Source organism: Eublepharis macularius, chromosome 5 (assembly GCF_028583425.1).
Source record: "Eublepharis macularius isolate TG4126 chromosome 5, MPM_Emac_v1.0, whole genome shotgun sequence".
Classification (NCBI taxonomy): Eukaryota; Metazoa; Chordata; class Lepidosauria; order Squamata; family Eublepharidae; genus Eublepharis; species Eublepharis macularius.
This window is the reverse complement of record NC_072794.1, coordinates 23,896,449-23,923,712: the sequence shown is the minus strand read 5'-3', so window position 1 is coordinate 23,923,712 and position 27,264 is coordinate 23,896,449. Positions and strand designations below refer to the sequence as shown.

Here is a 27,264-nt window from a genome sequence, read left to right as displayed (position 1 = left end):
AGTTCTTGTTTGATCAGGATCAGGCCTCTCAAATAATATCCGAAGAGCCTTCTGTTTGATTAATATGAATTGCTAACAATTGCTAACAAGCCTGGAAAAAAGTGTCCTGACCGTATAACAGAGACTCAGTGCATGTAAATGGACAGCGGAAGCTTTTCATGTACTGGAGGTAAATAACATCACATGGTAAATAGCACCTCATTAAGCCTATATTAAAGGGACAGGACATTTTTCTCTAGAGTTGGCAATCCTGCTGAACAGTCGGTTGCAAACACACCTCCGGTGGCTGTGATTTGGGGGATAGCATTGCCTTTCTTTATCACTTACATTCCCTTGCAGATCAGAGCAGCTGCACATAAAGATGCCATGTGGGCAGGATTGCTGCAAAGCTGCAACTCCCTAGGAATTGTGCTACTAGAGCCACCAGCTGGCTGGCCTGGGTTTGCTTAGAAACCAGAAGGAAAAACAGCTGAGTATTACCAAATATGGATATCAGGTGCCACCTAGTGGAAGTCAGAAAAACTAACTAGTTTAGCCATGAAGCATCCCCCCCCCCCAAACACACACACACCTCTGGGATCTGGGAGGGCCGATGTTTCTTAACTACATATTCATTTTTTGATGAATGTGGATCCAACTCAGGTTTCCCACAACCACACAGCAGCTGGAGGGAATGGCTGTAAAAAAATAGTAAAGAGTCCAATAGCACCTTTGAGACTAACCGACTTTATTGTAGCATAAGCTTTCGAGAACCACAGCTGTCTTCGTCAGATGCGTCTTACGAAGAGAACTGTGGTTCTCGAAAGCTTATGCTACAATAAAGTTGGTTAGTCTTAAAGGTGCTACTGGATTCTTTACTAGTTTGCAACTACAGACTAACATGGCTAACTCCTCTGGATCTGTAAAAAAATAGAGAACCCAAATGGGCTCAAAATGCTACTCTGGAGGGAAGGGCTCCTGCCCCCCCAACCATTTTCCTACCTGGAAACAGTAGGTGGTTATTTCCCCAATTTTGCTGTTCCATTTGGAGCATTCTGTGGATGTGAAGCAGCAGAAATAGAGAAATACCACCACCATCACCCGTGCGCTGTTTCCACTTACCCCCACATCAGTGAAACCATTCCCCACAGCGTCTGTATGCTTGTGGGGAACCCTTCTTCAAAATGTAGCCAAGAAACACAACAAGCTTTATGGTTCTCTCATGTATTGTTAAATCCCCACAAACTGTTTTGATCCAGAATAAAAGTAAAGACCAGGTAGTGACACCAGGGTATCTATTCAACTGTACTCTTTTTTTTCAGTATAGGCCAAACAAGAACGTTTTATGTGCTCTGCAGTGCTGGGTTTTGAACATAGCCACAGACTGAAATATTATCTTTCTCCCCAAATTCTGACCCAAGTGTCTTGTGGGTATGTTAATAGAAAAATAGCTAACAGTGCAATCTTATATAGTGTTACATATTACAACTTGCATATTACAATTTAAACCTGGTGATTTCAATAGGCTTGGATTCAAGTAACACTGCAAAGGGATTTCATAATAAGAGACTCTAAATGGAATTTTTAATTTAAATATGATAGCTCAGAAAGTCTGCTTGTGGTTTCCTTAAATTCCTAGCAGTTCAGATTTAATAAAAGTTATAGAGAGAGAATACGGTCCCATCCATTAGGAAATGTCATTTCAGTAAGATTTGTGCAGGAGTTCCTCCTCAAGGATTCTGCCCATCTTAAAGAACTTGCAAGCAAGAAATAAAATTAGCAGGAATTTACCAGGCAAAGTCTGGGCAATTTACCTTAACAATACTTGTGAAAATTCTCTCTGCCGCACTGAGTCCTGGTGTTGCTACAGATAGAGAAGAAATTCTCTAATGCCACAAGGATCCATGCCCAAATCAAATCTCATGCTGTTGTCTGAACTTTTCCAGTGCACTTCATGGAATAAGTAGGACGGAATCAGCTATACAGATGCGAGATGCTTGGGAACGTAAATTCTGCTGCCCAGAGCAACCCTTCTGGGTCTTATGCTCAGTCTGCACTGATTTCCTGAAGTTGTGTCTGGGTTGTACCACTTCATACTGCAGTGGGGAGCCCATATGATTAAATTATCTTCCATTAAAAAGAAACCCTGTATGTAGAAATCTAGTGTGTCAAGGAGGAGGACTTATCTTATTCCTGACATGCTAGTTTTCTACATGTGGGATTTTTGTTTTTAGCATGAAGAATTAATTCATGTGTAGGTTTGTTTTCCTTCCACTCTTTAGTTTATATAGCTCGTTAGTACATCAAAAATTAGGGGCTGGGGAGGCTTGCCATGTGCCATCCTGATAAGAGATTGGGGAAGGGATTAGGATCAAAATGCAGCACTTCTTTCAATCTGAATTAATGGCAAACTCCCCTCACATCAGATTATTTAATTTGCAAGGCAGGAGGAGCTGAGTGTTTATAGAAGGGGTGTGCAAACTGGCTCCAGAGCAAAAAGTAGTTCAGTACAGAACTTAATATGGCTTTTTAAAAAAGGAAAATGAAATCTTTCAGTTAAGGTATATTGGAGGAATGGGTGGGATGCTAGCATAACCAGCCTATGAAGGGAATGGCAGGCAAAGACTATTGTGAGACTTTTAGAAATGGTTTATGTACAAGGAAACGGGAAAGATGAACAATTGCCAGCAGTTCAAATGCAAAGCATACACAGATTTATGTCAGTGCATTAAAACATTCTCACAAGGTAGTCCTTTATATGTTTAGTATGTTACAAGATCTTGTATGGACAGCTTCCTAATAAAAGACTTACAATAACCAATGTTTAGGCTGCTGAAATTTTATGGATTAACAATCAACCTTCCAATTATGAGTAACTGTGGGAAAGTGCGGTCCCAGAAAAGGCACCAAAAAACCAGAAACCGAACAGGTTGCAATCGTTTCGTACACAGAAATGTCTGGATTCATAGGGAAAAGCCGCCAGTGTTCAATGAGTGGGACGTCCCTATGGAAACGGCCAAAGTCTATTAAAAATAAGTGATTACAAGTTTCACATACATATGGATATCTTTTGGCCTTCAGTCATTATGCCCCATCTTTGAACTATGCTTCTGTGAAGTTGGACATTCTTGCCATTCTTAGACACTTCTGTACCTGGGCCTCATCACATAATATCTATTGATAAAGATTAGATAGCTTCTCATCTACATAAGCCATATCATTGTGTTACTTCTTTGTTTCTTGAACCTCTCCAAGGCTATTCTATCCTGAGTCTCTAAGCTCTCTTTTTGACATTGTTTAGCTGAGAAGCCAGGCTAGCTCTGTCTCAGTCTAGGGTGCAGAAACATCCTCCACAATCTTTGGCCAAGCCCAACAACTTTTCACCTGGAAAAGAGCAAGAGTCCAGTAGCACCTATTAAACTAACAAAATTAGTGGTAGTCTTATTAGTCTTATCGATGCTACTGGACTCTTTAGTAGTAGTCTTGTTAGTCTTATAGGTGCTACTGGACTCTTGCTCTTTTCCACTGCTACAGACAAACACAGCTCCCCATCTTGAACTTTTCATCTGTGTTTCCAGCCACATCTGTGATACTTGCTTTACACTATCCTAGCACAGAGGTGAAATTAGGATTTGGGAATGCATGCTGGAAAAAAAAAATTGATGCATGGAATTATAATAGTAAAAGCTGGAAAAGGGTTTATTGCAAAGAGCAATCCAAAATGTGTGTGACGATGCAAGGCAAAACCCACAGTGTTTATGCAGATGGGAGTCAGATTAATCTTTCTCAGAGGCTTGCAAGCCCCAAGACCTTGAATCTGATGGGATCAAACAACACGTAGAGAACCCAAGCACCCAGACAATCAGATTTAAACCTTCCGGGGTGATCTGAAGTTAATATGCAGGATTATATGAGAAGCCCATTCTTAGATAAGGGGAGAAAGAGTTAACAGATGTATCCTCAAATAGAAGAGCTACTTAAGTTGGAGGGAATGCTCCTTAAGCTGAAAGAAAGTTTTAGACTTTGCTGAGGGGAGGATACAGATCTTTACCTCATCTGTGGGCCAATCCTAAAATAAACATACACATTTTTCAGCTGACAGCTTCATTCCAATGGTCACATAGGGCAGGAGCTGGTCAATTTTAGCTGACCAGACTTGGAAATCCGCCAAACAAAAATTGAGGTTTTGCCACACAAGTGCCAACCTCAATTAAGCCCTGAGCCCAGTGGCCCTCAACAATACAGCCCATGAGAAAATTGTTCATAGCCGGCAGGACTAGTCCATCCATCTTTGTCCACCTCTCCTGTCACTGGGTAAATACCATCCATTCCTAGGCTGGCAGCCAATAACGCTGGGCAGCCGCCCTGGTCAGGGTTGTATGACAAGAAATGGAATAGAAGACTCTATGGGGGACACACTGCAAAATCCACATGGTAGACTCACATGGCTGCCACCTGGACCTTTGGTCAAATGTGCAAGATATGTTCCATGCTGGGAACTTAATCTTGAAGCATGTATGGGCCTAATTTGAATCGGCAACACAGTGAGCATGGATAGGGCACTTAAATCTTTCCCCAATGCCATTTGCCTGACCTGAAATAGACTCACTATCCACCCCAATGGGGAAACGGATGTATCTTTCAACACATGTAAATTTCCCCAACAAAGTCCTGGCTCCCCAAGCCCTTTCAGGTCAGGAAATCAGCACGGAAGAAGTGCGGGAATAGGAAAAGCTTAAGCATACTCTCACTGCACCACAGTCCAAATCCAAATGGGACCTGCATACTCCTAGGGATTAGGTTCCCAGGATGGAACTCTCAGAACTAATTTGTTGACAGTCCCTGAGTCTGCCATGTGGACTTTGTAACCATGGGAATTGGCCCTTTAGCTCCATTCAGAGGCAACTTTGTGCACGAAGAAAGCAACGTGAATGTGAGAAAGTAAAGCTGACAGCTGCAGAAACTCTTTCCCAGGTACTGCACAGCCAGTTTACAAAAAGGCAAGAAGCAAAGCAAAAATGGCAGCACAGCCAAGCACTTTGATGAGCACACAGGGGACCGACATGGCGTGAGCACCAGTGCAGCCTTGCACAGCACGGGTCTTTGTGGCTTTGACAATCCTCTCTTTCTGGGTGAGGATGGCATCTCTGGCTCCTTCCCACTTCCCGGGTCCATGCAGACGGAACTGCACAGGGGAGCAGGGCCCAAAGAATACTTTCAAGGCCAGCTTCGGGTCGGTCAGAAAGAGGTTCAGCAGCTTGGGCTTCACTCCCGACAGGCAAGCCAGTTCGTCCATGTGATCGACATATTGCACCTGGAGGGAGATGTGCTGACTGGGTGCATACCTGAGGACACCAGAGAGGAATTGTTTCAAATTACTCAAGCTCCACAGTGTGTCGATAGCTCAGAGCCAAACTACACGAGACGAATTATGTGAGTTTCTGCAAGTTCGGCTCAACAATACAAAGCAAATTCAGTAAAATTTGGCCATTCTTTCCAATGGAAAATGAGATTCAGTGCTTTCCAGGGGCCTGGGGGCATTTTAGGATTGAATTTTACCAAACTTCCTGGGGACCTTCTACTAACTGACCTCTAATGACTCCCCAAGTTTCATGAAGATTGGACTTTGGGGGGCATTTTATGCCCCCCCCAAAGAAGGGGCCCCAGCCACCTCCAATCTCCATTATTCCCTATGAGCAAAACTAGGGGAGCTATCTAGGGGGCTGGGGTGGCATTTTGCAAGCAAAATCCACAGAATTTGCAAGGTACCTACTCCTAACTGTCCTCTAAAGATCCCCCAAGTTTCAGGGAGATTGGGCCCTGAGGAAGCCATGATCCATCTGTTTCTGCAGTGGTTGTCATTTCTTTTCTTTTTTGCAGAATGCCACCTCCATCCCCCTGGATAATCCCCATAGTTTTCCCCATAGGGAATAATGAAGATTGGAAGTGGCTGAGGGAAAACAGGCAGGAAACAGTGATTCTAGCTGACAGCAAGAAATGCTGCTGCTGTGTCTCCCAAAGTTTACCGCGCAGTGCAGTGTAGTGCAGTCACACACACACCTGTGCCAGGCATCCGCCTGACAGCCTTGGAGGGCTAGGAGGAAAGTCCTCCGATCCATCGATGGATCGGTCTTACGTATAGAGGAAATAAAAGAGGAGTCTTTCTTGGGAACAGGGGTGGTAGTTGGAAAGTGGGGATTCCCCACCACCCCTTTGCATAGATGCCCCCTTTCCTGTGGGCCAAGCTGCAAGATCTCAGCAGAGGTGTGGAACCCCTTGTTTTTAGCCACCCACCACCACCAGGAAACCCAGTGCATTTTTTGCCTTGATACGTTCAATAGAGTAAACAATTCTCCCTCACAGAAAAGTTGCAGAGGAAGGTTTGAGCATGCACAAAGAGAAGGTGCATCATGGAATCCATCCCTCATCTAGGAGGAATGGAGAAGAAACCCATGCCAGTCTGAGCATGGGATCAAGTGGGATCGAGTGCAGTGACACTGTGGTGTGCATGAGGACAGGAAAGCAAAGGGGAAACACGTGTAAGTGTGTTCACATGCCATACGTGTGTAATTCGTTTCGTGTAGTTTGGCTCTCAGAAAGACAGAGTAGCTCTCACTTGGGCTTCACACCCTTCCCAAGCTCAGGTTTCCAGAAGGATATTGCCTTGAAGGCCCTGAAATCTGAACTTTACACTGGCCAACTAGATGGCCAGTTGAGGATGCCCTGTACTACTTGTGTGCTCTCTGATGGTCTGATTCAACAGCGTGCTTATATACCGCCCTTCTGGACAGATGAGTGCCACACTCAGAGTGGTGAACAAAGTCAGTGTTATTATCCCCACAATACAGCTGAGGAGCTGGGGCTGACAGGAGTGGCTAGCCCAAGGCCACTAGCAGAGTTCATGGCAGTAGTAGGATTCGAACTAGCAGAGTGCTGATTTGCATCCTAGCTACTTAACCAGTATGCTGCAGCACTGCTTCCTTGTTACTCCTTCCCAGGATGTTATGGATGAAGGAACCATATTGGTGGTTCCAGAGATGAAGTCCCATCCCAGAGGAATGCTACCATCATTCCTGGCTGGGTGATGTCCATGTTAGAAAGAAACACATGCCTGGCTCTATCATCACAGTCCCTTTATAGGTGTGTGTTCCTGAGCTTTTGAAGCTCGATGGAAACAATCCATGGGGAAGCAACACCACACCAGGTTTGGACACAATGTAAATAATTGCTTATGAAAGCCAGCTCCTGAGGAATGGGTTCCCACACCCAGCAGCATGCTCTACTGAAAGATATATTTGTCATTAAGCTCCCATGATATTCCTGTGCCTCTCTGTGTGCATTTGGAGTCCAAACAAGGCATGAATAACACAGAAACTGACTTGGACAAGGAGAGGCAGTTTGCTCTTTCTTGAATCTGTTTTCAAAGGGAGACACATTTTCGTGCCTGAATCATAACTTCCAGCATCTGTTTTGTAAATGGGTGACGTCAGAAATTGCACGAAGAAGCTGCTAGCATTCGGTGAGTGTCACACTATTTTAAGAACATGAGGAAATGGTCCTGGTACAGACCCTTTTTTAAGTGAGACACCACACGAGTATACATGAAAATGGTTTCTTACCATTTCTCATTTTTCTTGGTCTTCTTAACAACGTCGTCCATCATCATATCAGCTGAAGGCAACTTGATCAGGCCTGAAAATTAACCAAAAAATTGTAATGCTTGGGGGCAGGATGAGGAATATGAAGCAAGTTGCAAACATTACGCCCCATTAAGGGTTTTGAACAGTGAACTGGGCTGAGGAACAGAACTGTTAACTTTGGAGATCTCCCTCACAGATGCTCACAAATGCAGCACCCCAAGAAGTACAGGCCAGAGGCAGGAAAAGCTCTCGCTGTCCCATAAGCAGGGCTTTTTTTCAGCAGGAACGCAGGGGAATGGAGTTCCGGAACCTCTTGAAAATGGTCACATGGCTGGTGGCCCCGCCCCCTGATCTCCAGACAGAGGGGAGTTTAGATTGACCTCCGCGCTGCCAAGTGGCACGGAGGGCAATCTAAACTCCCCTCTGTCTGGAGATCAGGGGGCGGGGCCACCAGCCATGTGACTATTTTCTCTGAGGGCAACCCATTGAGTTCCACCACCTCTTTTCCCAGAAAAAAAAGCCCTGCCCATAAGTAAGGCTGGAGATTTCCCTCAGCTCTTAAAGATGATTGGGATGGTGAGGGTAAGTCAGCTACCCTGACTTGGGCTTTGATTCTTCTCTCCTGAGCTCCCCTTATTAACTCAGCTAAGGTCAGGGCTTGTCTACACATTACAAGATCCTCACGTTTGTTGGGAAACAATACCAGGACTTTGCATCAGATGTGCAATGGGCGTTTTGTGCCTCTCATACACACACTGACTCTAGTCTGCTTGCAAACAAAGAAGGAAGGGAGAAGCAGCTTCAGCCTCCCTCCCTGTTGAAATCATGTTACTTTTGTGGCTACGCGTACATTTCACAATGGAGCCCGTAGCAATTCCAGGGGGTGATTTCCAAATGCAAAAATGGGAGGGGGGGAGGCTAAAGTGGCTTCTTCCTGCCTGATTTGGCCTCAAGCAGAAAAATTTGATTTCAAAGCTGTTTGGCTTCCATTTTTTTAGTGCTTTTACAGGGAGACAGGAAAGTGTGGGAAATTGCATTCTCATAAAAGGTGCCAAAAAACCACAAAGCCAAACTGCCTGCTACTGCTTTGAAATCGGAAATATGTGAAGGAGAAAAGCCGCCAGCGTTCGGTGAGTGGGCCATCCCTTTAAGGATGTGTGGACATGGCCATGCTCTCTTTTAAAATTAATTCTTTCTGGTTCATGCATGAAAGGGAATGATCAACTGTGTGATGGAATTGTAGGGATTTTCTCACCTGACTGTGACATTTCTCAAAACCTGCTGAGGCTCAAACTAGAAGAGAAGATTTTTGATGACTCGGGTCCTCCAAGCTGTCTCTCATTCCACTCTCCCATGTCATTTCCCTGACCTAAGATGGACCTTGGGGGAAGGTTGTTTGACCCACTGAGGGGCTGCATGTGTGGCCCCCAACAGGGCAAACAACACCCTCAGCAACATTTCAGGATGGGAAAGGGGAAGGGGAAGGACAAATTCAGCCTCTCCTCCTCCCACACCATGGTTCCAATCTTAATCTGGCTCCTGCAGAACCTAGGAACTTAGTTCCCAACAATTGCAGTGTATGTGTGGAATGAGAAATGGATCAGGGGAACCCAATACGACTCCTTAAAAATCATCCTGTCTCATTTGAGTCTTAGAATGGACTTGTGTGAGCATGTTATGCCTTTTTCTCTATGTTAAAGAGCAACTTCCAGCTGTACCCTAGAACCCTGAGGTTCATATGTTAATATGTACGTTAGGTATTAAAAAGATATTTACCCCAGGCTTCTAACATAGTTCGGGCAGCTTACAATATACAACAACAACAACAACAACAACGCTACCGAAAACAATCAGACACACATGGTAGAGCTGGAATTCACCTTCAAACATTAAACAGACTCAACTCTTACTCCTTTGGTGTCCCAGTGCAAACTGTGAGCCACACTTCCCACTTAGCCCTGCAAATATCTCACTTGGGGGCAGTCACTAAATTCTGCTCAGGAAGTAGCCCGCTGCGCGTGAACCTGCCTGAAACTGTTCCAAAGCCCATTCAGATACTCTCTTACCCTTGAAGACTCTTGTGGCCCAGCGGGATTGGAGCTCAGCTATTGGCATAATGGCCCCCAAAGGCTGAAGGAGTCCTATGATGGCTAGGGTAGATCTTTCCAAATGCGGTGGGAAGACAAACTTATACAGTGGAACTTGGTTGTTCCCAACGCTAATGACACTCTCATCAATGAAGGGGAAGGCAAAGCTGTATCCTGTAGCAAAGATCACGACATCTATGTTTTCCTCTCGGCAGCCATCTTCAAAAATCACCCCCTTCTCAGTGAACTCGTTTACATTTGGCTTCATTAACACCCTGCCGGAAATTATCGCATTAGGTAGATCATCCGCTGCTATTGGATACCTGCTGAGAAATCTGGAAGGTCAAGAAAAACAAAAGATCATATTGCAAGCTCCCAGTGGTTTATGTGGGTTTTAGTTCTGGTGCTTACAGACACTTCTTGAGAGATGTTAAATTTGGGGAATGTAAAAGCCCTTTTCAGTCAGTATGTTTTTGGTACTCTTGCCTCATATACTGGGAGAACACTCAACTCGTGATATGCGCAGTCACCGTGATTTTGTTGTGGATATGTGTTTGTGCGTACCGAAGCTTGAAGATCCACACAAAATGGTGATAGTCCATCTTGAGTGGATCATAGGTAGCCAAAACCAGAATGCCTGAACAGGTTTACAAGCAACAGATGTTCAGACTAAACTGTTCAGTGACTGTAGCCAGAGATTGTTCCAGAAGATCTGGAGACGTTTCTCAGTGTCATCTTTTGACTCTACAAGTCTCCCTGTTGATGGCAATCATTAAATTCTCAGGACATTTTTAGATAATCAGAATATTTTGGGCCAGTGGAGCACCTTTCTTAAGCCACATATTCTACTATATGGTTTAGAAGAAAATCCTGCACAAATTACGAAGCAGATTGCACAAAAAGGTCATTGTACAATCAGTTTGGGCCAAAATAGAAGACAGGCTGAATAAAATGGGCCAGTAAATAGTGAGGTAAAATTGTGGGGCTATAGATTCAGAAATCACATTCAAGACTAATATTGATGCCACCTGAGCACCTTTATAGGTATGGAGTGACATTTTAAAACAGAGAAAGCCCGCTTCAGAGAATGGGACCCTGGCTTGGACAGATTGTGCTGCACAATGATTTATTTTAGCTTCCCCTAAACCATTGAGTGCTATATTGGATACAGAATTTGGTTTCCTGGAAAAGCATTCATATATTTAAAAAAAATGTTCTGGCTATAAATATAAACTTGAAAATGTGTGGGCAATGCCAGGTGGAATCTTAAAAGCTGGAGTTGTTGCTGATGAAGATTTCCACTAGCCAAGGTTGAAGTTTCCGCAGGCGTAGCCGAAAAATGATTAAAACAGTAAAAACTGCAGATTAATTTATATGAAATGAGAGAAAACATGCATCTTTGGACAGTTTACATAGGTTGCAGAATTCAGCATTTCTTATCACAGAATATGGATTTCTTTGACCCATTCTGTGTTTTAATTCACGAGCTAGAAAAATGAAGATGGTGAGGGGTCTGAAGACCAAGTCCTATGAAGAAAGGTTAAAGGAGCTCAGTATGCTTGGTTTGGAAAGGAGACGACTGAGAGGTGATATGATAACCATCTTCAAGTACCCGAAGGGCTATCATATAGAGGATGATGCGGAGTTGTTTTCTGCTGCCCCAGAAGGTCAGACCAGAACCAACAGGTTGAAATTAAGTCAAAAGCGTTTTATGCTGACAGTTAGAGCGGTCCCTCAGGGGAACAGGCTACCTCAGAAGGTGGTGGGCTGGGCTCACCTTCTTTGGAGGTTTTTAAGCAGAGGCTAGATGGCCATCTGACAGCAATGCTGATTCTGTGAACCTAGGCAGATCATGAGGAAGGGCAGGAAGAGATACATCAGTGATTAGTTCTTGTGGCCCCTTCTTAGATGCTCAATCGCCACCTTGGGGGTCAGATGGCAATTTTCCCCAGGCCAGTTTGGCTAGGGATCCTGACCGTGTTTTGCCATCTTCTGGGCATGGAGTAAAGGTTACTGGGTTTGTGTGGGGAGGAAGGTATTTGTGAATTTCCTGCATTGTGCAGGGTGTTGGACTAAAGGATTCCTTCCAACCCTATGACTCCATGATTTATTTACAAGACATGAGGGCTGTCTGGTCTCTTTGAATTTCTCTCATTTTGCTCTTGTCTGCTTTGCATTTCACTTGCACATTCCTTACCCTCCCCAAAGCTCTGTAAAATGGAGAAATCCTAGCTTTACCTGTGCTGAGGTTTTATACCATAATTCTCATGGTTAAACCTTGTATTCAGCTTCTTCTCGCCCCACAGGTTCACCAGAGCTACAGGAAGAATTTGGCGAAGGAGGGTTTTGAAACGTGTAAAATGCACCACATCCAAAGGGTACCCATCGTCTGAGACACGGTTTACTACCCAAGTGCCAGTCCTGGTGCTCAGAAAGATCTGCCAGGAGGGAAAAGGAGCAGGTTACGGAGGAAATCCACCCAGGACTGCACTCAAGTGTGGTTGGTCCAACCTCTGAGATGTAATAGCTGGGGAGCACTTTTCTCCTTGGGGCATTTTCCTCCTTTAATTCATCTTTTTGCATGTTTGAGTGAGCTCAGATACAGAGCCTTATCCAGGGGCAGCGCCAGAGTTTTTGGCACTTGCGGCCGGCCAGCCGGGCGGCCCCGCGTGCGTGCATGTGCACGCACACACCGGCATACATGATGACGTCGCGCGTGATGTCATCATAGGAGCGCATCCGCTGCCGCTGGCCCGATCACAGCAGCAGGCGGCTGTGATGGTGCGCAGGTAGCCTCAGAGCTTTCCCGCTCGGTTGCCTGCGTTGCCGCAGACGCCTGCCTGCGGCTGCTGAGCCCAGCCAGAGGCATGTGCTGGCAGCGCGGGGCAGGAGGGATAGGAGGCTGCAGCTCTGTGGCATGTGCTCCCGCCCCCCGCACCTCCTCCAGCGCTCCCTCTGGCACCCCACACCTGAGGCCACTGCCTACCTGGCCTCAATGGGCGCAGTGGCCCTGGCCGTATCTTGGGTTGCCAGCACCCGGGGCAACCCAAGTCCGGCAGTGCCTCTGTCTCCACACACCCATGCGTGTGCTCCCAGGAGTGTGTGATGATGTCACTTCCGTGATATCATCATACAGGGCACCCCCCCAGGAGCATGCCCATCATTGCGGCTGCCGTGGTTCTCCCAGCCCTCCCGTGCAGATGCCCATGCTGCTACTGGAGGGCTAGGAGCACACGGCAAGCTGGCCACTCCATTTCCCTACATAAAAATTCCCTGCAGGAAGAAAGCTAGATTGGTAGAGAGTAGGTTGGGACAAAAGCTTTATCCCTGATATGCTACTTTTCTATTTCCATGAAGTTATTTTTATATGGCATGCCTTCCACTTGCAGACTGAAGGTCTCCTTCATATAAATTTTGCCTTAAATTCCTTATCTACTCCTTTATGCACTCCCTTGTTCCATTTGTGGGATTAATATTTTGGAAATCAAAATCTGGCAATGCGAGCTAAATGCAATACCCTATCATGTGTATCTTTCCCTGAAAAAAACAAATATTAACCTTTCCATGCTGTTTTTTTCTCCTTTTAAGATCACCCCAAGATGCTAAACTTCACATTATGTGTAAGTCCATGATTTTTTTTCTGATTAAAAAAAAGAGAAAATTCAAAGAAACATTCAGTTGTTCTCTTGCGCGAGACTTCAAGAGGACAACCGATTACAGGGCAGGAGGGACAAATATGGCCAATCCATTCTCTTGTACAGTTTTTCAGATAAAAATCATGCACAGATCCTGTACAGGGAGAAGAACAGTTTGGGGAGGGTGATATGGCCAAACAGTGGAAAAGGAAACAGCCCTGCACCATACCAATTTTCTATCTAACCTGGAAGCCACCTCAAAACTTTGCATGAACAAAGTTGTGAAAAAGAAACAAAAAACTCTGTTGCTGGTTCTTTCCATGAGAAAAGTGCCTGACCTTCCAGCAGCTGGGCAACCTGCCGCTGATTGTCTGTTTTTAGGAGGGATCGCAAAGTGACTTTGCTGAAGAGAGTTTTGGAGGACTTCTGAGTGGCAAAGAGCAATTGAGGGGAAACTCCAGGAGCATGCCCTCTCACCCCCACCCCCAAGTCTTACTCCATCTTGGGTACCAAAAAGCAAAAGAAACAATTAAACAGTGGCTTTGGGATCACACCCTACAATCAAATAGGGCACAGATACGGAAATTTCCAATTATTCTGCAGCATGCTAAATGTTTTCAACCAGATTATCTTAGATTCCTTGAGATCTCCAAATATCAGAGAATCTTTACCTTTGCACACTTCAACATTCTACCCTCAGCCCTCCTAGAAGGCAGATGCCATCGTGTCCCACTCCCCCAGTGACTCTGTCTATGCCGTACAAGGAAAGTAGAGTCTATTGAACATGTTCTGCTGCACTGCACTTTCTATAATGACATCCAATCTCAATATATAGCCCCAATCCTGTCAACTTTACCGGGAAGATCTCAACAATTTTATGTCTCTCTTGTTGCAGATTTTCACAGGAGATAACTAGACATGGGCACGAACCACAAAAAACCCGAACCATGCAGTTTGTGGTTCGTGGGTTTCCATGAACCATGAACTCCCACGAACTGAGGCAATTTCCCAAACCAGTTCATGGTTCATGGGGTTTAAATGCCCCTTTCTGGCTGTTTTGCAGCAGAGAAAGAGGCATTTAATCGTTGAAAGGGCTCTTTCAAGTGGCAGGTCCCTTTAAATTATCAGCTGGCAGGCAGCGAGAGGGGTCCCCCGCTGCCGCCTGCCAGCTGAGGCAGGAAAAGTTTAAATGGCCATTTCCCCGGGGAAATGGTCATTTAAACTGCCCTTTAAGACGAACCAAACAAACCAGTAGACCAGTTCATGGAAGTTCGTGGAAACGAGCTTCCACAAACCACTGGTTCGCAAACCACGAACCGGGCTGGTTTGTGGGTTTTTTGGGTTCATATTCAGGTTTGTGCCCATCTCTAGAGATAACTAATAAAGTTGCTAATTTTTGCCTTTGGGTGTGTGGGATACATAAACAGCTGACTGAACGTCAATAATTTTACTTCTTTGTGGAAGAAAGTACTTTCTCTCTATCTGCCATAATTTGCGCTCATTGTTTTGGGCTTGCTACATTGTATGTACCTCCTCTATGTTATTTTATTATGTTTTACTTCTCCTTCACTTCTTTTTTGATTGTTATTGTTGATTCTCCAGAGCTAATTTTGCATCGAAATAAATTTTGACTGACTGATTGACCGTGTTTGGGGAGGTTGATTATTATTTGTACTTTCAGGGGGCATCCAATTACGTATTTCATTGTTTTGGGTGCTGTATCACCCATTCTTTTATATTGCCCTGTAGGTTTTTTTGAGATAGGAAAATAGTAAATTAATAAATAGTAAATAAACAAACACGATGTGCCATTTGGCCCCAAGTCCCACTAAAGAAAATGGCCCTTTGTTTTGAGTAAGCAGACATAGAGACAGGTTACTAAGTCCCATTTATGCAACTATGTTAATTCAGTGAGACTAATCGTAACTTGATGGGGGGCCCAAATCTGGCAACCACATTCAGCATCATGACACATTTTGAGAACACAAAGCAAAAGTTTTGTACCTGCTTAGCCACATGGCTGAGATCCACGGATATATCTGCTCCGGAATTTCCCAAGCCAATCACAAGAATCTTCTGGTCCCGGAATACTTCAGGATGTTTATACTCCCGACTGTGCATAATTTTCCCTTTAAACTTCTTGACACCTACAAAGATGGCAAAAAAGGAAAAGAAGAAAAGGGAGAGTTGTTTCCAGACTGCAGCCCCTCCAAAAGGGAGAGTCATTTCATACTTCAACCCAAAGTATATTGTTGGTTACAGTGTGAAAGAAAGCAGTAAAATTGAGCAGATATACAGGGCTTCAGAGATTATGACCAATGGGGGATTGTTATGGACACTGTAATGCACTCCACATAAACACACAAAACTGTCATACACAGAAACAGACCAGCAGTGGCTTTCCAGGTACAAGTTTTTCAAATCACTTAACATCAGAGCCATTTAAAAGGAGATGCTGGGGATCAAACCTGGCACTTTCTGCACGCAAAGCAGATGCTCCACCACTGAGCTACAGCCTCCCCCTCAATCCTACTGTGTTACCCTTGACTTAGTGGGACCAAGGCTAGAACTGCACTGCTATGCCTTGCACAGTGTCCAGGACAGACTCTGCCGACTCACACCATAGAACAGGCTGAGTATGAACTTTGACGGTGTTGATGCTGAAAGCTTCTATAGCGAGTGGCCTAGCCCCAGCTGTAATGGTAAATATGTATCTGACTCTACCAAAAGAGGGATCTGCAGGCAGGGATTCACAATACTGAATGTTCCTTCAAATAAACAACAAATCCCAACACACACACAAAAAAGGATAGGGAAGAAATTAGGCTGGAACCACGACACCCTAATATTGCCTGTAAAAGAGCGCTTTTTTTCCTTTATGGAGGATCATTCAACCAGCTGAGCCCCACCTGGATTTAATGAACATTGTCTATTTTTTAGATTCAGTTTTAGCCTCTCTAGATATTGTTTTGAGTTCCACAATCATTAAAGACAGATCTCTGGTAATGTCTAAGTTCTGATTGACCATTCTGAGCTTTCCTTTTCATTTTACATTTTCCCCTCCGGCGTGTTTGAGTATCTACTAAATTCTACCTTATTTTCTACCAATCTGTAGACAATACAGTATAGGCAACCAAAAAGATTGAGAAAAACAAACCAAAATGAAACAAATGTGAACAATAATGCAAAAACTGAAAAAACTAATACAAAAATGTTTAATAGAATGTAGAGCAATAAACACAGATTTTTAAAGCAATATGGTTCCACAACTTAGCATAATACAAATATAAAACAAAACATACGAATATACATAAAGATGTCATACAGATAGCTTCAAAATGGCCAGGTGCAATTTATATAAATATAATTTTGGTCTGGTGATATTGATATTAAATATTTTTTAATTAATTTTTCAGTTTCTGTACTATTATTTGATAGCATTTGTTTCATTTTGGTTTGTTTTCTCAACCTCTTTGTTTACCTGATTCTGTTTGGGTTGGGTCTTTTTTTCCTTTCATTTTTTCCCTCTTGTAACAACCCTTACTTAGGAGTAAGCCTCATTAAACTCAATGAAACTCGTTTCTGAGCAAACAAGCATAGGAACGGGTAGTTCTTTTATGAGCTTGCTCTGCTTTAAAAGGTGAGGGCTGGCTGTTTGGGACCAATTAAATTAAAAATCACAATCAAAGGGGACTCCAACTGTACTTCAAAGACAAAGACAGTTCACAAATACTGTAATTCAAGCTGGTGAGGGGAGTAAGCTTCTTATCTTCACCCACTAAAAAATTAGCTATGGTGGAATTTCAACCACCACCATCACCCAGCTAGTAGAAGTGGATTAGAGCTTTGAAATGCCAAAACCCTGATTCAGACATTTGCAAGACAATGGGAGCAAAGGAATTTGAACCCAGAACACCGGCATCTCTGTTACACACACTTCCCATACCATGTTGACTTCCTGTGATTATGGGCTAAGCAAGATGGCTCCCTACATTAAATAAACAATAGTAAAACACTTAATAGTAGTGTCTACAGAATGATAGAGTTGGAAGGGACCTCTAGGGCCATCTAGTCTTACCTCCTACACAATGCGGGAAATTCACAAATACCTCCCCCCCATGCGTACGTGCATGCACACACACACACAGTGCCCAGAAGATGGCAAAACACCATCAGGATCCCTTCGCCAAACTGGCCTGGGGAATCCTCAAGCACCTTCCAATTTTGTAACTCACTTACCAGGAAATGACTCCAAAGGAAAATAAGGATATACGTGGTGGCCGGTACAGACCATAATAGCATCAAAGATGGCAGATTCCCGCTTCCCATTCATTTCTGTTACAACCTCCCATTGGCCACTGACGGAGAAATCTGGGCGTTTCCTTATCTGACAGACACAGGCCTGGAAGACAGGAATTTGTTTTTAGGCTTGGTTTTATGGTACTCGTTGTAAAGGACTGAAACACATGAATTCAAGCCCTCCTGAACTCATTTATTTATATATTTACATTTAGTACCCTCCCTTTCTCCCCAGTGAGGACCCAATGGCTTTTATATTGTTCTCCTTTCCTCCATTTTATCCTCACAACAACCCTGTAAGGCAGGTTAGGTTGACAGTGTGTTAATACCCTAAGCTCACCCAGTAAGCCACCATGGCAGAGCAAGGATTAGAACCTGAGAGCCAAGCTACAAGTGACGCCTGACACAGGTTGGACACTTGTCAGCTTCCCTCAAGTTTTGATGGGAAATGTAGGCATCCTGGTCTTGCAGCTGTAATGGAGAGCCAAGCTGTAAAACTAGGACGCCCACATTTCCCATCAAAACTTGAGGGAAGCTGACAAGTGTCCAACCTGTGTAAGGCATCACTTCTAGTTTGGCTCAGAGTCTCCCAGATCCTGCACTCTAATCCTCTATACCACACCACATGGAGATGGTACACCAAAAATAAGGAGCATGCTGAAATAAAGAGCATATTTTTGAGAACATCTAGAAACTGAGATGTATTTCTCACTATGGATGAAACCTGTTTTTGGCCTGCATGACTTTCGTCTGTACATGACTGACTGTTCTTCCACCATGGGAAAAGTTCCCTGCGTACTTGTAACTACTGTGACAGGGAGAAACAATCTCGCCTTCTCACTCAGACATGATAGTTTTCTATCTCTGTGTGTTTTTTTTAAAAAAAGAAAAAAGGCTGGAGGAACATTCAGTTATGTGAATCCCAATCTGCAACCTGAAGTGACTGAGCTCAGAAAAAGACCTATCACCACGGTGAGAATGAAGCCACACAAAAAATAGCTTCTTGGATTACCGCCTCTGGCCTTGAGATGTAGTTCTTTTCTCTGAAGACCCTGAGAAGGAGGCTTAAAAAAACCTGAAACTTCAGGTTGAATTCTGACAATCTGACTCCCGGAGTGGGCTGGATCTTTAATTAACTGGGAAAGTTCCGAGCGGGTGGCATCTCTGGAATGCATTGGCAGCTTCGTCCTTGTAGTACTGCCAATGCTCTGGGCCACTTTAACATGCCAACCCTTCCCTCTCAAGTCCCCATTACCCCCCTCCTTTGAGAGAGAGAAAAAAGCGCAAGTGCTTTATGTGGTCCCTTCTGGTGTTGAGTGTCAAATGTTGAATGTAATCTCTGCTTTAGCAGTTCCTCTTCCCATGAAATGAAAGAAGGGAAAATGTAGGCCAAATTCCACTACTGCCTAATTAGACCTGGGGGTAGCACGCACCTCTCTACATGTAACTAATGAGACTTTCTAATTCCCCAAAGCCTATGAGTTGAAGATTTATGGTTATTTTTTAAATTTATTTTATTTTCTTCATGTATACCCTGTACTCCCCCCTCCCCCTATCAGGGGGGAGGGGTGCAAAGTGGCTTACATCTAGAGTTACCAGGTGCTCAGTTTTCTCCCGGTCAGTCTTGTATTTTGGCAGACTGTCCAGGAAAAACGTTTCTCCAAAACCAGACATCTGCTGCCTCCCCTTTCCCCTTCCTCTCTCCCCTCTGGCTGCACTGCTTGGCACCACTGCCGGCCCGAAAAAGTGGCCAGCAGCCCAGACACCAAGGCAGCCTCCTGCAGCTGTGTAGTCCTGCCCAGAAGTGAGGGAGAGCATGATGACGTCACTTCCTGCAATGATGTCATCACGTCACCTCAGGAGCATGCATACGCACATTATATACAAAAAAAGGTAAGTTTCTTCTCTCACTTCTCCCTGGGGTTCAATATTAGTCCAGACCCCATCTGGCAACCCTACTTACATTATTTCCCCCACCTCCATTTTAATCCCACAACAACCCTGTGAAATAGGTTAAGCTGAGAGTATGTGACTGGCCCAAGGTCACAGTTGAGTGGAGATTCAAACCTGAGTCTCCTATATCCTAGTCCAGCATTCTAACCACTGCCCCACACTGGCTTAACTTAGTTAACTTTTGTGAGAGTGACCAGCTATAGTAGGAGGAGTGCAGGAAGGATTCTGAAAGCACTAAAAAAAATAAGTAATTTAGGAATAATGTTTTTTCTTGCAAATTCCCAGAGTGCTCTGTCTTTCAGAGTTTTCCCCACCACCACCCATTGTAGACTGTGCCTGAGTAGTGTACTAGTTGAAAAAAACTTGTCCTCCACAAGCATGACTATATTCCTAGAGCCTAGATTTACCAATCTCCAGGTGGGGCCTGCGATTCTCCCGGAAGTACAACTGTTCTTCAGACTACAGAGAGCCATTCGCATGGAGAAAATGGCAGCATCAGAGGTTTACCATAGAGTTTCTCTATATGAGATGCCTGGGCACGTGTTCGTCAAGTGCCGGGAGATGCAATGTTTGCCAGGAAGCGTAGTTTTGAAAGACGGAGCAGGCAGACATCACTCCAAAGGGGACGGATTCTCTCACAGCCCTTCACCACCTCTGTTGTTCCTGACTGTCTCCCCTTCCAGAGCCTTTACCCAGCTGCCCTCACTGCTTAAAACTTTGAATTCACTGAGCCTCGGCAGGGCAAAGGCTCCACCCCCAAATCTCCAGGTATTTCCCAAGATGCAGTTGGAAACTCTACTGACTGCTACTGGAAACTCCCCTCCTTACCTTGAAACGTATGCGTTCAAGCAAATGGAAGTGCTTTGCATACATCCTGAAGTACTCCATCACTTTGCTGTGGTGCATGTAGTTTGGGTAATCCGCAGGGATGGGGAAATCACTGTAACTCATCATTTCCTTGGAGGTGTTGATAGTCAGAGATCTGTAAATACTTGCCTGGCCATCAATATCATACTCCTACAAGAAATCATAAAGAATCAGGGCTTTTAAAGCCAGGCACAATTTTTGTACCAACGTCCCAAAGGAGAACATGAAACACCAGCAGGTGTGTTAAACAATGTATGAATGGCTGATCCCCAGATTAGTGTGAGATGCTGGTAATACCCAGGCTCCAAAACTGGCTAGCATTACTTCTGGCTCTGTTTATCATCACCTGCATGCAAGAGGTGTTAAGCCTCAACTCCCTCCCGTCACATGCCCAATGACTCAGTCTTAGTGTCGCCAACCTCCAGGTGAAGGCTAGCGATCCCACAGAAAGAAATACAACTTATCTCCAGATGGCAGAGACTGACCGTTTCCACACACCCTAAAAGTAGCGTGACACTTGCCGAACACTGGTGGCTTCTTCGCACAATTTCTGGTGTCACCATTTACAAAACGGCGGCAGAAATGGCGCGAAAAAGCCACCAGTGTACAGTGAGTGTCACACTATTTTTAGGGCATGTGGAAATGGCCTCCCCTGGAGGAGATGACTGCTTTGGAGGGTGGAATCAATGCTATTATTCCCTGCTGAGGTCCCTTCTTTCCCTAAACCCTGCCCTCCCCAGGCTCTACTCCCAAATCTCCAGGTATTTCCCAAGCAGGAGTTGGCAACCTTAGGCTTGATTGACAATGCCCAGCCCCCAAGGGGGTTCCCTCCCCAGACCACCAGGCTTCTCAAGTCAAGGATGGACATGGGCTACCAAGGATGGCCGAAAAGGGGCCCAAAATGGCCGAGAGTCAGGTGGGCGGGGCCACCTGACATGTGACCTCTTTGGGGAACTGCCGGAACTGCGTTCCTGTGTGTTCCCCCTCGAAATGAGCCCTGCCTCTACCTATACTGTAGCAGATCACATTATTCCTGTCAACTAGTCATGTACAAGCTAAGTAAGCTATATCTTAAGGCCTCAGATTATGAGGACCCTCTAAATTAAAAGAAAAATATTAAAAATGACTAAATTAACATTTTTGAGGTGATGTTATGGGGTTTCTTAAACCTGACACAGTTTAGGGCCTTGACATGTCCTGTAGTCATGGCCAAATGAGTCAAAGACCAGGCCAAATTAGCAAGTAACACCAGTCACGATTAGATGGAGAAGATAAAAAAGGCCCCCTTTCTGGCCAATTTGAACAAGACCCCCACAATCTGCTTCATCACACAGCTGAACAGCTAATCCTGCCTTATTACAGGAGGGCAGGTAGGACAGTTCACAGCACAAAACTGCTGCTCTGGAGAACAGGGCAGGGCTTCAAGTAAGGTTGCCAATCTCCAGGTGAGCCTAGAGCTCTCCTGGAATTACAACAGCTCTCCAGGCTAAAGAGATCAGTTCCCCCTGGAGAAAACGACTGCTGTGGAGGCTGGACTCCGTGGCATAATATCCTGCTGAGATCCCTCCCCTTCCCAAACCGTTCCCTCCCCAGGTTCCAGCCCCTAAATCTCCCAGAATTTTCTAACCCCGAATTGGCAACCCTAGCTTTAACAGATTCTTAAGGCCAGTTCCAGTCGACTGTTTCACAAGAGGCAGGTAACAAAGGCAGGTAACAGCCCCACAAGGATCAATCATTTCTCTTTGCTGTATTTAAAACTGGAGCTGGCATAGAGCATTACTCCAGCCTTAGAGGTTGGGAACTACATTCATACAAATGAAGATATGGTGCCCATTTCTTACCCTGGTTTCTGACTGAACAAGTTTTGCAGGTTACTGAAGTCCTTCAAAAACCTGCACAACTTATTTCATAAGGGACCACAGAGAAACCGGAAGAAAGTTGTTCATACCACCTCCAGCTCTCAGAGTATGGGGGAGAAGAACTATAACTGAAATGAAAACTGATTGTAGTCAATCTATACTTGTAATATGGCTCTGAGAAGCTCGCAATGAGGGAGGGCATGAAGACAACAGTTGTAGCGTTCAGCCTGTAAAACGCAGAGGTTCCATTTAGCCATCCTGGTTAATGGGAACTGGTGATGGAGACTGAGATACGTGGCCATAAGCTGATTTCTGTAGGAGCTGCAGATTTAGCTATTTTGGTGCTTCCTGAATCATGTATCAATCACATTTTTTTTAAGCCATAGATCCAGAGGAGTTAACCGTGTTAGTCTGTAGTTGCAAAATAGTAAAGAGTCTAGTAGCACCTTTAAGACTAACCAACTTTACTGTAGCATAAGCTTTCGAGAGCCACGTCTCTCTTCGTCAGATGCATCTGACAAAGAGAGCTGTGGTTCTTGAAAGCTTATGCTACAATAGAGTTGGTTAGTCTTAAAGGTGCTACTGGACTCTTTACTATTTTTAAAAGCCTGATCTTCTTCCACGGAGCTCAGGGAGCACACAAGACTGTCCCTTCCTCCACTTTATCTTCCGCCTCCAACAACCCTGTGAGGTAGGTTAGGAGAATTCACTGGTCCAGGGTCACCCAGTGATTTTCCCTGGCAGACTGGGCATCGCAGATCCTATTCCAAAAATGAGGGCAAGTACCCTCACAGGGATACTGAGTTGACATTCTTCTGCTGAATTATATGTAAAAAATCCATATATCATTACTAGAAGTCATGTTAAACTTATTAACAGCAGCAAGATTCATGTTGCCATGCTATTGGAAGTCCAGGAATATTTCAGACAAGGCAGGCTGGGAAATAAAAGCAGACAAGTAATCAAAATTAAAACACTACAAAAAGATCCAATTTTGGGCACTTGGATGCAATTTTATATAGAAAAACAAATGACTGAGCATGTAAATAGTTGTTTAAAAGAGGTTTATTGTATCTAAAGTATTTAATGGTGTGCTGGATCAATTATTTGAGTTGTAGAAGAGCATGGACAGAGATCTCTGTCCCACTGTAAAAAGAAAACTGCACTTTCAGCCCCAATTTGGATTGAGGTCACATCGCGGAGGGAGATAGAGTATCAACTCCTGGTTTCTTTAATTGAAAATGTGCTCTCTGCCATTATTAACACTTTAAAAGATGTTTTTTGAATAATTTGAAAGCAGTTTACCTTTTACAGGTGGAGATCTACGGGATCTGACACCTTAGAGACCAACAAGATTTTTACTGCATAAACTTTTGAGATTCAAACCTCCCTTCCTCAGATCGGAAAAAAGGAGCTTTGACTATCAAAAGCTTACACTCTAAAAATCTTGTTGGTCTCTAAGTTGCCACTGGACTCAAATTCTGCTGTTGTACTGCAGACTGACGTGGCTACCTACCCAAAACTATCTAGATAAACGTCTAAGATCTTAACCTTGCCAGTTTGCGTGACTTAAATACAGCTTTGAGTTTAGAAAAGTCCAAAGTACGGGGTTAAGTTATTATATTTATTTATTCACATGAGAATTTTGACAACCTCTTGATTTCCTCTAGAAACACATTCAACTTATACATGTGGGCGAAACAGAAAACCCATCGGTCTTCCTTGAATGTTGATGGGCAAGAGAACCGTATTGCAGGCTATTCTAACCAATGCAAAGCAAGCTCACATCTTTACTTACCTGGAACCTCCAAAGGCCCCCAATGTCTTCACTCCTCTCAAAACATGTTGGCTGAAGCCCCTCATCCAAGCAGCATTTAATGGCAGTTAGACCACTGGCTCCTGCTCCTATGATGGCAACTGTCTTTGCCATGCCAGCCTACATTAAGGAGATATCAAACCATTATATCTTTTCTCGCCATTGTGCAAATAAATGAATACATTTCCAGCGTTACAAGAGAATCAGCCATAGCCAGTGTAAGTGGAATAAAGATTGCTTTACATAAGATCCATGGGGGAGAGGAATATAAAGGTAAGTTTCATTCAACCTCTCAGAAGCTGAAATTCTGCATGGGGACAAAAGTGATGCATAGAACTCTACTGTTCATCGGGTGATGGCCACATAGCATCCAAAGCAAAACTGGCTGTGAAAATGTTATGGCACCATCCTGCCACAAATATTGAAACCCAACACTGCTGCCCCATGTAGAGCCTCTCTACACAAGACTTACTTTCTGTGTGGTCTTATATTCAAGTGCATTCTGTCTCCCTAGCAGTGCATGTGTATCCACAATGGGAGAACAAATGTAAGATCTTTCACTTGAGCATCCTCTTCTAAGAGCCAAGCTACAAGTGATGCCTGACACAGGTTGGACACTTCTCAGCTTCCCTCAAGTTTTGATGGGAAATGTAGGCATCCTGGTCTTGCAGCTGTAATGGAGAGCCAAGCTGTAAAACCAGGACGCCTACATTTCCCATCAAAACTTGAGGGAAGCTGACAAGTGTCCAACCTGTGTAAGGCGTCACTTGTAGCTTGACTCTAAGATATCTTGTGGAGAGAGACTCTTAAGTTTCAGCCAAATTAGGAAAACCTTTCCCTTATGCTTCCTAAGCATACACACCAAAAGAGTGGTTTACAGAAAGGCATCAATCCCCATTGGACAGGATAAATGAATTTGGCTCAGGGCTGCAGCTTGTCCAGAGCGCCTTAGCCTAAGTGTCTCTTCTGGACTGACCCAAAGTGGTGATGGAAAACAGGAGATTCTCTCAATCCATTCGCTCAGCCTTTTAAGAGAACCGGTAACTCACAATGCAATCCTATGTAGAGTTACTCCAGTCTAAGCCTGCTGCTGGAGCAACTCTCCATAAGACTGCACTGATAATGAAGAGCTTTGACCTAAGACATGACACTTTGTGTGGGACCAGCAGACAACACCCGGAACCATTAATCCGTGCTTTACAATTATCAGTAAATTTAGGTTGACAGTATTTCCCGTTACATGGTGATCATTGCAAATGTGTGATGGGCTCAGCTGCATTTCGTTTTAAGCCGGGACAACTAAGTCCAATGAAAAGATGGGTTCTTACAGTCCAGACAACAGCTTTTACCCTACCACTCTATTCAGCAAAGTTGGAAGCCTTTCTCCAGCCTAATGAGAACTCCTCCAGTTGAAGTAGCTCTTTCTCCCCAGGAAGAGCCACTTTGGTTAAAGTCGGCTTCTGACTTTGCTGAGTGGTAGATTACAGCCCAGTTGAGTACCACAGGAATTGCCTACACATGTCTGCAACAGGCTCTGTGTGACAGGAGAAAACTGTCCCAATCCTCCACGAACCTCTCTCACCTTTAGACTACAAATGATTTATACTCACTTGTTTCCCATCCATTGTTCTTGAGGACTCTGTTTCTTTCATAGATAGGATGGTTAAATACTCGACAGGACTTTCCCCCCGAACGTTGTGGACGGAAGACGAATCCACGAAGAGTACTTTTCGGTTCCTGTCTCTCAGGAGTGTGTTTCTAGATCAGCAGCAGGATAGCAAGGGGGCTCTCTCTGCATCTTTTAAAACCACCTGACGATCAGGCCTTGCCCACAACGAAGAGATTAATGGGTACCAAATTTATTTTGAAGCATATTTGTGATGGACATCAGGGTGATACTCAATAGCCAACATTTTTCACGAAGCCTAAACTAAATGGTTATGTTATCAGGAAACATTAAGAACAGTGTGTTGGCTTGTTTACCCTCCAGTGATCTCTACCGATCAATTACATCTGATAAGAGGCATCGGCAGGCTTCATTAGTCAACCATTTCTGGCCCTTTTCCTGACGGCTGATGGTAAGATTATCATATTCTTAACACCACAACTAATGCCAGTGTATAAATTTTCTAGTAAATTCCAGTGATCAATTACTATGTGATACGTGGCAGAGGCAGCTCTAATGCAAATGAGAGATCCACTGCATCGTTCAGAGCAGTAAAATGGAAAACAGATCTCATGTGTTGAACATAGTCCACCCCAAAGTTGTCCCATGCAAGCCTACCATGTCCCGTATCTCTTCAGAACCCAGCACAGGAGGCAGACTCCTCAGACTCATTTCATCCCAGAATGGACCCCCCCCCCCGGTGCAGGCGCTAGCACCAGTGGGGCCAAGAGGAGAAGATTACTCCTGTGGAGGGAATTGAGGATCCTTCCTGGAAAGCAGCACTCATATATTCTGCTTCATCTCGAGAGACAGGTTTAAACATTTTTGGATGCCAAATGCTACTTGCGCCATTTCACACAAACAAATCACCTGTGAAACTCCAAGCAAAGAGAAGTGCAAGCTGGAACCCATACCAATTGCTTGGCCTTACTCCTGATAGTCCTACTCATAAAGAAGAACAGTGGACAAGTAAAGCTCAGATTGGATTCATTAATGTACCAGAGGTGGAGCTGCATGGCCAGCTAAGAAGCCCTTCAGAAGCTGGCCACTGTGGCTGTGGCACTTCAAAAAAACCAAAATCCTGCTCTCAAGTCATAGTTGACTTATGGCAACCCCTGGTGGGGTTTTCATGGTAAGAGACTAACAGAGGTGGTGCAAGTTTGACCGAAAGAACTCTCTTGTGGCTCTACAGCCCTTGGCTGCTCCTTCCACAGACTACTCCTTCCATGGACCCTCTCTGAACCAGAATGGACAACTCTTTTGCTATCTCAGAAACTTCCTACTCTTCTGGACTTGTCTTGCAGAGAAGACAAGGACTTGAAGCCACATAGTGTTGGTGGGAACAAGACTAAGCCCCATTGAGCCAGTTTGGTGTAGTGGTTAAGAAGAGTGGCAGGACTCTAATCTGGAGAACCGGGTTTGATTCCCCACTCCTCCACTTGAAGCCAGCTGGGTGACCTTGG

The 27,264-nt window shown here is 44.4% G+C and overlaps 1 protein-coding gene across 1 annotated transcript; it reads right to left on the bottom strand.

The window, feature by feature from the left end:
- Positions 1-2,613: 2,613 nt before the first annotated feature.
- Positions 2,614-25,907, bottom strand: LOC129331090 (flavin-containing monooxygenase 5-like). Its single transcript, XM_054981432.1, has 9 exons — positions 25,746-25,907; positions 24,118-24,255; positions 20,422-20,610; positions 17,581-17,743; positions 15,346-15,488; positions 11,945-12,144; positions 9,686-10,041; positions 7,599-7,671; positions 2,614-5,324 (listed from the first exon to the last, which is right to left on the bottom strand). Exons 1-9 carry the CDS (start codon positions 25,785-25,787, stop codon positions 4,970-4,972), a joined length of 1,659 nt encoding a protein of 552 aa, XP_054837407.1. The 5' UTR covers positions 25,788-25,907; the 3' UTR covers positions 2,614-4,969.
- Between the last annotated feature and the right edge of the window lie 1,357 nt (positions 25,908-27,264).